The following is a 12479-nucleotide window of genomic DNA, read 5'->3' as shown; positions in this document are numbered from 1 at the left end:
GAAAGGGGCTGGGCGCTGGGACTTTGCACCCGCGTGGGGTCAGAGTCCGTCCTGCCCACACGGGACCGGCTGGGCTGCGTGGCAGGGGAAAACCGGGCGTCGCGGGGGCAGCCCTGGGACGTGCTGGGGGGCAGGTGCTGCGGCCGTGGGGGCGCCTGGCCGAGCGGGTACGTAGCTGGGTCGTGCAGGGGGCCACGCTTCCAGACGTCGTCCCCTTCCCCGTGAGCGTCACGGGGCCGTGGTGTCGCCGGCGATGCCCGAGGGGAGGAAGCAGGCGGCTGCGAGCTCTTCCTCCCCGAGCTCTTCCTCCCCGGCAGCCCCTCCCCGGACCACCTGGGGCTGCCTGACGCCACGGGAAGCCGGGACGCGGTGACGTGGTCGCTGTCCTTGTCCCCCCCTCCTGCGGGGGCCACCGGGGCTGGGCTGGATGGGGCGGCTGGCGGCACCGGGGACGGAGGTGGCCGTCCTGCTGCCGGGCTGTGGGAAAGAGGAACGGAGAGGCCCTTTGTCATCTCTGCTCTGAGTTGTCACCCCTGAGTCACAGCGGTGACGATGAGGTGGCCGTGCATGGGACGGGGCAGCGAGGGTGGGCACAGGAACCTGGCACGCGTGTGGGCTCAGCGCCGGGGGGGGCAGCGAGGAGCGGCGCGGGGGGCTTTGGGGTGCTCGGGGGCAGCACCGAGGCTGTGTCCCCATGTCCCCGTGCTGCCAGGTGCGTGAGGATGCGGGAGTCATCCCTGCTCCCCGTGCTGCTCCCCTCGGCACGCCGCTGGCCCGGCGGTGCCTCCCGGGGGCTCTACGCCCTCCTCACACACTTCCTGCCGTCTGTTTCCAATTCCTCCTGGCGGCTGCTCCTCCCTGCTTTCTTTCAATTAAAAAAAAAAAAAAAAAAGTCCCAGGCATCTTCTCGGCGCGCGGCTCCCAGAGGCTCGAGCACTGCCGTGCCCCTCTCCGGGGGGCTGGGGCTGCGCGGGGAGGGGGCAGCGGGTGCCCTCGGTGCCCCTCTTTGTGTCTGTCCCCGAGGCGCAGCGGGATCGCTCGGTGTGCCGCTGCGGATCCGGCTCCTGTGAGAGTCAGCTCGTGCTTTTCGGGGGAGCAGGGAGAGTAGGAGGGCTGTGGGGGGTTGCAGGGTGGGATGTGGCGCTGCTGTCCCCATCCCTGCTGCGACGCAGAGCTGTGGAGGGTCCCTGTGGCCGGGCCACGTTTGCTGTCCCGGCTCTGTCTCCAAAGCAGCCACAAAGCACTTTTGTTCGGCCCGGGAGGGGAAGGGAGACCTGGGCGCGAGTGGGCCGCAGCACCGGGTGTCCCCACTCGTGGGTCACCGTGGGACAGGGCGAGGGGATGCTGTGGGGCCGCGGCGTCGTGCTCGCGTGGCTCGGGGACCGTCCTGCTGCATCCCTGTGCCCCCGTCTTTCTCCTGCAGCCCTTCTGCATCTGCTCTGTGGCTGGGGACTGGCACCGCCGTGGGGACAGAGCGGGATGTGGGGGGCCTGGGGACCTGTCCCCCGTGTGGCACCGCCCTGTGTGGAGCGGCAGGTGCTTTTCCCCAGGGTACCAGAGCCATTTGCGAGCACGGGGCTGTGTTTTGCAGCCTGGCAGGGTGAGGGCTGGTGTCAGCAGATCTGCGCCCATCGGTGTCCTCGAGGCCTGACTGTGTCCCTCTCTTGTCCCCTAGGAGTGACCCGTCCGTGACGCCGGCGGGGAGCCCAGACACGGAGCAGCAGACGTGAGCACCGGCCGGGCCTGCGGGGCGTGTGACATCCCCTCGGCCACCCCGCCGGGACCATGCCCATCCTCAAGCAGCTCGTCTCCAACTCGGCCCACTCCAAGCGGCGCTCGCGGGCCGACCTGACGGCCGAGATGATCAGCGCGCCGCTGGGGGACTTTCGGCACACCATGCACGTGGGCCGGGCCGGGGACGCCTTCGGGGACACCTCCTTCCTCACCAGCAAGGCCGGGGAGCCCGGGCCGGAGGCCGGCGAGGAGCCGGGAGCCTCCAAACCCAGCCTCCTGTCCCGCCGCTTCCGCAGCAGCAAGCGCTCGCAGTCGGTGACGCGGGGTGACCGGCGGGACATGCTGGGCTCGCTGCGGGACTCGGCGCTCTTCGTGAAGAACGCCGTGTCCCTGCCCCAGCTCAACGAGAAGGAGGTGGACAGGAGCGCGGGGCAGCTGCCCAAGAGCCTCTCCTCCAGCCCCGTCAAGAAGATGCCGGAGGAGATGAGCCCCGAAGAGCAGCAGCGCCTCAACGGGGCGGCCGCCGGGCCGCTGAGCCCCAGCTTGGACGAGCGCGACTTCGGGGACATCACGGAGCTGCCCGTCGTGGTGGCCAAGAGCGGGGCGGGCATGAAGCACGCCGAGTCCATCATGTCCTTCCACATCGACCTGGGGCCCTCCATGCTCGGGGACGTCCTGAGCATCATGGATAAGGAGCAGTGGGAGCCGGACGAAGACCCCGACGCGGAGGAGAGCCGCGAGGAGGTGGGAGCCGCCCTGCCCGGCTCCCCGGTGGCCTCGCAGAGCCAGAGCCCGTCCCGCAGCGCCGGTGGCCACGGCCCCAGGGACAGCAGTTCGGCATCCAGCTGCGCCTCGGGGCCGGAGGAGCGCAGCCCCCTCCCGGGGGCACAGAGCCAGAGGGGCCCCCCGAAGCGCCCCGACAAGGAGTTCTCGTTCGCCGACGAAGACGACGACGAGATCAGGGTATAAGGCGGGCGGCCGAGCCAAGGGGTCTGGTTCTCATTTGCGGTTGCTTGGACACGGGGCCGGAGAACCCGATGCTGGAATCGACAGCACTGGGGAAGACTTCACTCCTCGCCCCTTCCCTCTCCCCTCCCGGCGGGCCGGTGCCCGTCCCGGTGCCCGTCCCGGGGTGGATGTGCAGCGGCAGGACAGCGCTCGCTCCCGGGGCTCCCCGCTGGCTCTCCGCCCCCAGGAAAACTCCAGCACGGCCCGGGAGAGGGAAGCGGACTCGATCTTGGTTCTTTCTGTTGGACTTTGGATGCTAGCGCTTTTTTTTCCCCACCCCCCCCTGCCTATGTAAAGCAATAGGATCAAACAAGATGAGGCTTCGAAGTTGTAGCCCCTCTAGTAATGTATGTATATTTTTTTTTCCTGCCGTACAGTTTTTACTGCTCTCTGATTTGTACCTAACTTTCTTTACTCCTGCTTTTGTTCTTTTTTTAACGGAGGGGAGATTTCCTACGAGGAAGGACTTGGCTCTGGAGCTCGGAGCTCTGCACCATGCGGAGGGCTCCAGGCCCGCAGGCAGCTCCAGCTCCCGGGTTTCTTCGGGACTTTGTGCAGTCTGAGAGCCTCTGGCCTCGTGCTGCGGTGGGGGCTCGCTCCCCATCTGTCCGATGGATGGATCCATCCCAGCGTTTCTGTGGCCAGCCACCCTCCACGCGCAGCCCCAGGTGCTCCCAGTTGTGCTGGGGACACCAGCGGGGGCCTGTCCCCACAGGAGGGGTGCCCAGGACCCCCGGGTCGGGCTGAGCCCTCGTGCTGGTGGCCGCAGCCCTGGGGCCGGTCTGGCTGGTGCAGGCGGGTGGAAGAGGAGGGTTTTATACCTTGTATGTAAAAATGCAAAGAATAAAAGGAAATTGTAGTGACAGCAGTGGCCTGAGTTCCTGGAGGGGGGTGGTGGGGTTGCGTTCTGCACGAGGTTTGCTGCAGGGATGGGGTTTCTCCGTGCCGCTGCCACCCCCGGACCCTGTCCTGCCTCCTCCGTCCTCGCTGCAGCCCTGGCCCCGCGGGAGCTGCGCCAGCCCGGCCTCCTCTCGGTGCCCGTGGCCGTGCTTTATCTGCCCATCGCAGCGGGGGAAGCGGCGAGCTCCTGCCGGCCGGATCTGGCTCCGGGCTGTGCCCCTCCGGCCAGGCCGGCTCCTGCCAAGGGGCGGCAGTGCCAAGCCGCCTCTCTCCTCCTGCAGCCTGCCCGATTCGAGCCAGGGAGGGAGGAAAGGTGGTGGTGAGGAAACTTCCCTGCTCTGAGCCCTGCAGAGCTGCCGCGGCCCCTGCCAGCCCTTGTGTGGGTGGATGGAGGCGCTGAATCCAGCTCAGGGGGTGTCCCCGTCCCACGGCAGGATTTCTGTGCGTGAGCAGGGCTCTGCCAGCACGAGGGCTGCCTTCCCTGCCCGGTCCCGCTGGTACGGATGGGGTCAGCAGCCCCGGAGCACTTGGGCTCCCCGGGACCTGCCCAAGGGATCGCCCTGTGGGGACAGGCGGGTGCCGCTGGTGGGAGCAGGCACTGTGCTGCAGCGGGGACACAATGGGGTCCTGTGCGTGAGCCAGGGCCGATACAATGCCCCGCGGCGTGGGACATTGGGCTATTGTCCGGGCTGGGGAGAACAACAGCAGCTGCAGCTGGCTGCCCGGCCAGCGGCTGCTCTGAGCTCACCGGGGTGCCTCTGCCCCGCTCCGGCACCTGTGTGATCCCCTCATCCTGCTCTGCGGTGCTGGGGTGCCTGCACCCTGCCCTGAGCATCCCTCCTGAGCCGATGGGTGCTGATCCCTGCCTGCTGGGAGGTCCGGGGGAAGCCGGCTCCTGCTGTCCCTTACCGATGCTCCGACGTGAAGCAGCGAGCGGGAAGGTCTCTGGGGTCTGCGCCCCTTCCCGGAGGGTGCTGTGCAGAGGGGGAGCCGCGGGGCGGCCGTGCCGCCATCACGCAGCCATCGCCATCGCCGTGACGCCTGTCGGCTCCAGCCTCCCGCTCGGCAGCGCCGCGCTGCCACGAGCCGACGGGGCAGAAAGCGGGCGCCGCACCGCGGGACACGGCCCCGCTCACTGGGACGGGGCAGCAGCCCCGGTGCAGGGCCAGCACCACGGGGCTAGGGCTAGCGGGGAGTAACACCGGCACCTCGGCCATGCCAGCAAGCGTCCGGCCGGTGGGGACGCGGCCGGCACAACCAGCGGTGCTGGGGGGGGGATGTGCATGGTGCGAGGCCGCGGCCCCGCCGGCGGCGCTCGGCAGGCGGGCGGCACTGGTCCAGTGCGTTTATCGCTGGTGACAGAATGGGAGCAGGTCTCCGTCCCCGATGTGTCAGGCCCTGTCGCTCCGGGCGCATGATGGGGACGTGCGTGATGGAGGAGGAGGGCCGGGGTGTGGGGTGACGCCTGGCACCGGGGGGTGCTGCTCGGGGTGCCCCCCCAGGATGTGGCCCTGCAACGGGGCCGTGTCCCACACGTGCTGCTGCAGCCTGGCCCCCGGGGGGTAAGGGGGGGCTGAAGGGGTTCCCCTGGGGGTGCGAGGTGTGAGCTGGGTGTCCCCACTGGGAGCCTGGGGACGTGGCTGTGTCCTGCGGGCACTGCAAAGCGGGACGGGGGCCGGTGCTGCTCTGCATCACCCAGCAACGCTCAGAGCACTCGGGGTGCAACAAAAAACCCGCAGGATCCATCCCTTGCTCTCGATGACAGCGTGCAGGCCACCTTCAGCTCTGGTTTGGGGCTCGCTGCTGAGCAGAAAGCCCAGGGTGAGGGGTTAGCCCCCGGGGTGAGGGGTTAGCCCCCATGGTCGGCCCCAGCGGACCCCACTGAGGGTCGGGGGCCGCCGGCCAGCTGCTCTGGGCGCAGATCCGGGCGGAGAAGAAGCAGATGTCAGCACCGAGGCAATCACGGGCTGCGAGCGGCTGGGGCCTGGGGCTGAGCTCCCCGCAGCTGGGCTGCGGCACCAGGCAATCCCGGCTGCAAATTGAGAGCAGATGCGGGCGGCTTCTCCCTCTAAATGGAGGGCGCCGGGCTCCTGCCTGGGCTGGGTTTGCTCTGCGTTGGGGAGGAGGAGGAAGGAGGAGGAGGAAGGGAGGTTTCTGAGCGCTGCTGGGGCCCAGGCTGGGCGCTGTGACCGTGCTCCTTTGGGAGGCTGGGCTGGGGGTGCCTCTGGCTGGAGCTGGGGCCATGCAGGAGCTGGTGGCGGGTGTGGAGAGGCTCAGGTTTGACTTGGAGACTGATGTGGAGCAGCAGAGGGGAGCCCAGCTCCTGCCCTTCTCGGGTATGTCCAGTAAGTCGGGGGACGGGGTCCTGGGGCAGCCCTGGGGGGGCGGCAGGGCTGCAGGAGGGGTAAGGGGAGCCCCAGCTGGAGCTCCCTGCTCTGCTGCACCCACCGCAGTGCCTGGGTCCCCCTCGGGTGGCCCCAAGCACTGCTCCCCTGGGGATGCCTCCGGCCCAGCCCTGCGAGGGAGCTGGGGTGCCCTCCTCCCCCCGATAACACGGGGGTCCCGGTGCTGGGGCCTGCGGGTGAGGCTCTCTCTGCCCTGCTTTCCCCGCAGAGCTGGGGGGGCTGTCTGCGAGCTCTTCACCCGGGGGCTGTGCACCAGGGGTGAGCGTCGGGAAGGGCTGGGGATGGGACCAGTGCCAATTTGCAAGATTTTGGGGACATTAGGGAGATTGTGCCCCCCTCTGCTCTGTCACCTCCCCCGTAGCCTTCTCCATGGCCCTATACCCACCAGGCGGGCAGTTCGGGGCACGAAGGCCGAACTCTGCTCAGAGCCCACCACCAAAACCCTTCGGAGCAGCGCTGCCAGCCCCGCTGCACCCAGGGGAGGGCTGGGGAGGGTCTGGGTGCCCGGTGCCTGGGACAGGCCCGTCGGTGACCCCCCGTCGGTGTCCGGGGGCCGCAGGCACGCAGTGCCCGTTCCGGCACGCGGGCGTGGAGCGGGCGGTGGTGTGCAAGCACTGGCTGCGCGGGCTGTGCAAGAAGGGCGACGGCTGCGGCTTCCTGCACGCCTACGACGTGACCAAGATGCCCGAGTGCTACTTCCACTCCAAGTTCGGTAAGTGCCGGACTGGGGGTCCTGGGGTTGTGGCCCCCAGCCCACCCCGCGTCCTTCGGGCCTGGCCTCGAGCTGTCGCCTGATGCCACCTCCTGTCTGCGGGGAGAAGCGCCACTGCCACTTGGCATGGGGACGCAAGCCCCCAGGCCAAGCCTGTGCACCCCACGGCACCTGGGTTTGTCCCAGCCCGCCGTCTTTTTGTGCTTTTTTTTCCCCCCGTTTGGCTTGGGGGAGCCTTGTCCCACCTTCTCCCCCCTTTGCTCCCACAGGGGAGTGCAGCAACAAGGACTGTCCCTTCCTGCACGTCGACGCCGCAGCGGACAACGGGGCCTGTCCCTGGTACGACCGAGGCTTCTGCAGGCACGGTGAGGCCCTGAGAAATGGGACATGCGCTGGGGTGAGCGGGGGCTGCCCGTGTTCCCCACCACTGGGGGTAGGAACCTGCACCCTGCTGCTGGCCCTGCCTCCCCCGAAGGGATGGAGCCGGAGCTGGGTGAACTGGGGTGGGTGGGTGGGTGGGTGGGCTGGGGGTGCCCAGCAGAGGTTTGGGCGCGGTGCCGTGTCCCTGCTGACGGGAGGCTCTCCCGTGTGCGGCAGGACCCTTGTGCAAGTACAAACACAGGCGGAGGGTGATGTGTGCCAACTACCTCGTCGGCTTCTGCCCAGAAGGACCCAAATGCAGATTCACGCAGTACGTACGGCGTGGGATGGCGGGGAGCTCAGCGTATGGCCGGCCTGGGACGGCTCGGGGACAGCCAGGGGACGGTCCCTGCCCCCAAGGCTGTGGCCCTTGTGGTATCTGGATCAAGGATGAGGATGCATTGAGGCTGCATCTAAATGAACCCCTCTAGTCTCTCCTTACTTCCGACCTGAGCTGGTGACAGCCCCAAGTCCCTGTGGGGACACCTGCACCCATCGGTTTGGGCCCCTGGGACAGCACTGGGAGGCTGTGGGAGGCATGGGGGGGCCAGGGGCTGCCACTTGCCACGTCCTGGGGGTAACTGCCTGTCCTTGTGCTCCCCTCCAGCCTCAAGGCCGGGCTGACGACCCGCAGCGCAGATCCAGCCAAGGTGACGCAGGGAGGGTCCCGTGCGGATCCCCCTCGAGCTGAAGCCCTCTCGTCTGTGTCCCTGCTCCAGTGCTCTTGTAGGAGCCAGGGGACTGCGGTGTCCGACTGCCTCGTGTCCCCCCAGGGAGCCGAGTGTCCTCGGGAGCTGGCGTGGCCGGCACCCGCTGCTGGCAGGGAGAGCAGCCCTGAGGATGCGCCACCTGCGGAACCCCCGCTGCCGGCCGCTGGCGCTGCGCAGCCCGGGGCCACCAGCAGCGTCCCCCCCAGCCTGCAGTGGCTGCTAGAACCAGGCACCTGCTTCAAGGTGGGTGGTTTTGGGGCTGGGAGCCCTGGGTGCAGTGATCCCACCTTTGTGGGATGGTGAAGCGCTACGGTGGGCGGCAGCATGAGGTGCGGGGGCTCTGAAAGTGGCTTTTTGAATCAGGGTGTGTTGAATCAGGGTGTGTTCTCTCCCTGGGCTGGGCTTTTTGGCCTGTGAGCCTGTCCCCAGACAGGGGATCCCCTTGTCTAAGGTGGCTGACAGCAATCCCAGGCAGCTGGGGTAGCACCTGGCTGGGAAGGAGGGCTGGAATAATCAAACCCCAAGTGATGCTGGGGTGAAGAAACTTCTTTAAGTGCTTGGCACGCAGCAGAGTAGCCCTGGAGAGCAGAGACCCCTTGTCTCTGTGGGGCAGGGGTTTGTTACAGTGAGAGGTCTTGGGCTGCTGCTTGTAGGCAAGAGCTGTGCCAGCTGAGGCTCCTTGGAAATGCTGGGACAAAAGCACGTGATAAAACAGCCCAGAGTTGATCTAGCACAAGCTTGACGGCTGTATCTCCTTGTTCCCTCCCCAGTGCGGACAGAAAGGTCACTACGCTGGCAAGTGTAGGAAGAATCAGCTGGAAATCCTGCTGGGAAAATGACTTGAGTGCTCCTGCAAGGAGAGGGGGAGGCCACAGGGCGATACACAGCACGACGGAGCCAGAGAGACTCCCACTAGGACAGCTGCTGGACTAGAAAAGCCAGTCGGTTTTGCTCAGCACTCGCTCACAGCTCTGCACAAGGAGCAAAGGAGGAATCACAGCGTCCTTAATGCAGCTGGAATTGCACTTCTCCATTCCCCCGGTGGTCACTGCCTGCTCCCTCCTGTGCAGCTGCGTTTGGATGGGGGCAGCGGGGAGGGGGCATGAGGAAATTACCAACCCACAGGTTTGAGGGGTGTGGGAACAGCTTCTGCCAGAGTCCTGGGCAGAGGAGGGTGTGGGTGTGCTGATCCCCTGTGAAGGGGGGCGAGAAACACCACGGTTGAGAACACACAGGGCTGAGCAGGAAAGGAAAATGCACAACGGCTTTTATTGCTGGTAAGGGGAGTTCTTGGTGAAATGCCTCTGACACAATACTTCTGCACCTCACTTGGAATAAAGAGTTCGTATTTTTGTTGCCTTTTTTTTTACCCTTCATGCCTGTAACATGACCAATGCTGCTTTTCCAGACATGTTCGGTGACGGCAGGCTACAACTAGCACTCTCATAACTGTCCTCGTTTGTCTGATGTCAGTTTGCCCTTTGGGCACAACAGCTAATCCAATGGATTTTCTTCCGCCAGAAATAGGGCACCGCGTTCTCAGTGCTGCTGCTTTAAAGCCTTCGCAGAGATCCTTCCTGTGGCTGTTTTGGTGCCCAGGCAGTCCCAGGGGTGCTGTGCTGGTGGTGAAGCAGGGGCTGGGACCCCTTTGTGGAACAGCTCTGCGGGGACCACCCTTCTCCTGGGGCTGGTAACAAAGCAAACAATCTTGTTGTGGAGAGGGGTAAGTAAAAGATGGGCAGTGCTGGGCACAGCTCTGCTAACTTAAGGGAATGATTATCCCCCTCTGCCACAATCAATCATATAATTTATTGCCAAAACACTGTAACATGTGTAGAGCAATCTATGCTAACCGCCTATGTCAGGGAACTGTCCTGTCCCTGACCTATCCAGCAAGAGACCCAAGCTGCTGCAAAGCAAAGTACAGGAGCTCTCCTGCAGACCCCTGAGGAGCCGCCCTAACGCTTTGTCCTTCAGTACTGAACGCTGCCTGACCCGCAGAGCAGTGACTGCAGGCTGTCAGCATCACCCCTCTGCCTGCCGGAGGGTAGCTGAAAAGCACCCCCTCAGCAGCAAGGATTTACGAGCTGTCTCTGACAGGAAGGGGGCCTCTGCTGGGTTCAATCCCTGTTGGGACGCTGGTCCAGAGAGCTTGTGCTGACTCCGTCAAATGGTTGTGATTGTTCCCTGGTTGCTGTTCCAGCTTCTTCAGTGGTACTTACGCCAGCGATTACACTCTAGCAAAACAGAGGGGGGAGGGAAGAGAAAAAAAAGTGTTAGCACGATGCTACTATGCTCAGGGACCGCGTGACATAGTACGCTGCCCAGCAGGGGTGAGCAGGAGTCTGACTACAGCTGTCTCTGTTTATGGGAGCAAGCCCTGGTGGGGAAACTACCTAACCACCACTTAAATCCCTTGTGTCATTTCTGAGGAAATCCAGGGAACGGGTTGTGTCCAGCGCTGGAACATCTCCCTCTGCTCCGTGCAGATTTAAAGAGCGCTCCCAACTGTTTCTGGCTCTCTCCAGGGAGAAGCTGTAAATCAGTAACTGTTACCAGCACCTTCATTAACTACATTCCTCTGCCTACCTAAGCCAAATCAGAACACTGTTCCCTGAGCTCTGGTACTAGTTTTAACTGTGACATATTTAAATGACTTCAGAGCTTGAAACAACATGAGTATCAGGCTTACCAACTGCTGCAAAAGGGGGAACTAGTGAAATAAGACATCAATAAGTAACTAAGACATCAAGAAGGACGTCTTACTGATATGCTGATAGCTCCAGCCGTAGCTGAGGATGCAGTATCCAGCCAGGAGCATGGAGACCCCAGCTGCTCCACCCTTCTTCACGTTGATGTATTTGTTGCAGTAACTGTTCCATGCTGTTGGAATAAAAACGCAGGGGTCAAACCACATACCGGTCACACAAATTTCATTGGTTTCCACGTCGCTCCCCAAAGCCAGATGGTTGGATCGACTGATTTATTTCTTTATAGACTGGCCCCCTGGACCAGGCTGCAGCAGCACGTTAGCAGATAAATCGGGTAAGTGGGACAATTCTGCCCCACGAGCTGGCAATTTAGCCTCACCTTTCTGCACTCCTCCAAGCAGCCCCCGGGGAGAGAAGTCACGGGTGGCCAGCCACGTGGGCAGCTCCCCCAGCCTGACATCCATCAGGCGCCTTTCTGCGAGGGGCCCTGTGAAACGAGAGGTCAGAGCGGTCAAAGGGAGGGAAACGAGGCCAACGCATGATGTGACCGTGTTCGCTGGACCGGGCGGTGAGTGCTGAGCTGCTGTACAGCGCTGTTCCTGGTGAGCTGACTTTGAGAGTGCTCAGAAAAGAAGAGCGATTCTCTCCCCCACAAAGCCAGCTGGCTCCACCAGCCCAAACACGCACGAGCCCATCTTAAACTGCTGGTTTTCCAGGCTGGGAAGGTTGCACAGGTAACATCCTTGGACTCTTTCAGGTCCGAACCCAGCAGCTCAGCGCTTCCTATTCCCGTTTACGTCTGACAGTTTAGCCTGACAGCACAGCAGCAGCAGCGCCGTGCGTTTCTTACGTTACCTCGCTGCCCTTCGGAGAAATTGCCCTCCGGCGTCTTCGTCGCGACCCCCGGCTCTCCCTGGAAAGGCCTCTCCGCAAACGCGCTCAGAGCCTGATAATTAGGCCGCAGCTCCGGAAACCACTCCAAACCCACGGCACCTGCCCGCGCGCTCCTGCCAGAGCCCCGGGAGAGGCAGATGGGCTGGCGCTGGGAGGCGCGGGGCAGGAACGGGGCATCCCGCCGCGCGTTCAGGAGGGGCCCGGTAACGCCGGCCATCTGCCGCTCGCTGCCACCGGGCTCCGGTGCTCCGGTTAGCTCATTTTTGGCCGTCCCTTCCACGCGACCTCCGGGCTGCTCCGCTGACAGACGGAGGCTCTCGCTGTGCGAAGCCGACCGGGGGGCTCCGTGCCCCGCGGCGCCTTCCCCGTGCCTCTGCCCCTCTCCTGGCCCGGTCCTCGCCGCTCCCCGCTGCGGGAGGAGCTCACCGGGGCTCGGTCTGCGGCCGGCTCCGCGTGCTTCACCCGCGCTGCAGCCACCGGGGCCGGGAGCTCCGCGCCCGGCAGCCTCCGGGCCAGCGGCTCCGGGAGCGGCTCCCTGCGGGCCGGGGCTGGGCCTTGCCCCGGGACCGGGACCGGGACCGGGACCGGGCCGCTCCCGGAGCACCACGGCGCGGTGCTTCTCGATGGCGACTTTCGGCCCTCGGCGCAGCTTCGCGGCGGCAGCCGCGGCCTCCTCGGGGCGGAGATCGAGGCTCCGGGCCACCTCCGCCTCGGTCCCGTTCCCGGTCCCGGTCCCGGCCGCCGCTTCCCCCCGCAGGCCCGGCGCGGCCTTGCAGTGCGGGAGGTGCGCGCGGAGCCTCCGGAAGTTCCTCTGACAGTACGGGCACCGCTGCGGCCCTCCCGACCCCTCCGCCATTCCCGGCACCGGGCCGCTTTCCCGTCAGGCACCTCCGCGGCCACCCCTACCGGCGGAGCACCGGGGCCGCTTGGGGACCTCAGCGGCGCGCGGCGCGCCTGCGCAGTGACGTTGCGCGGCGGAGGAAGG

At 65.2% G+C, this 12479-nt stretch overlaps 3 protein-coding genes across 5 annotated transcripts; 2 read left to right on the top strand and 1 right to left on the bottom strand.

Moving 5' to 3' along the window:
* Positions 1–1785: 1785 nt before the first annotated feature.
* Positions 1786–3607, top strand: CDC42EP4 (CDC42 effector protein 4; the record flags this gene model as incomplete). Its single annotated transcript, XM_083805065.1, has 1 exon — positions 1786–3607. One exon carries the CDS (start codon positions 1786–1788, stop codon positions 2701–2703), a length of 918 nt encoding a protein of 305 aa, XP_083661191.1. The 3' UTR covers positions 2704–3607.
* A 768-nt stretch (positions 3608–4375) lies between these two features.
* CPSF4L (cleavage and polyadenylation specific factor 4 like) lies at positions 4376–9251 on the top strand. Of its 3 annotated transcripts, XM_083805068.1 has the most exons (7): positions 4874–5987; positions 6607–6759; positions 7029–7124; positions 7357–7450; positions 7787–7829; positions 7953–8132; positions 8660–9251. In XM_083805068.1, the coding sequence occupies exons 1-7, from the start codon at positions 5885–5887 to the stop codon at positions 8726–8728; spliced, it is 738 nt and encodes a 245-aa protein (XP_083661194.1). In that variant the 5' UTR covers positions 4874–5884; the 3' UTR covers positions 8729–9251. The 3 variants fall into 3 exon arrangements, with proteins under 3 accessions (XP_083661192.1, XP_083661194.1, XP_083661193.1); XM_083805066.1 differs by having other exon boundaries at positions 4376–5987; positions 7787–8132; XM_083805067.1 differs by having other exon boundaries at positions 4889–5978; positions 7787–8132.
* On the bottom strand, positions 9128–12468 carry MTNAP1 (mitochondrial nucleoid associated protein 1). The gene is made up of 4 exons (XM_083805057.1): positions 11456–12468; positions 10980–11087; positions 10656–10772; positions 9128–10126 (listed from the first exon to the last, which is right to left on the bottom strand). Exons 1-4 carry the CDS (start codon positions 12348–12350, stop codon positions 10098–10100), a joined length of 1149 nt encoding a protein of 382 aa, XP_083661183.1. The 5' UTR covers positions 12351–12468; the 3' UTR covers positions 9128–10097.
* Between the last annotated feature and the right edge of the window lie 11 nt (positions 12469–12479).

Source organism: Anser anser, assembly GCF_964211835.1.
Source record: "Anser anser genome assembly, chromosome: 19".
Taxonomy (NCBI): domain Eukaryota; kingdom Metazoa; phylum Chordata; class Aves; order Anseriformes; family Anatidae; genus Anser; species Anser anser.
Note: the sequence above shows the minus strand (reverse complement) of the source record. Positions and strands in the feature narration are given on the sequence as shown.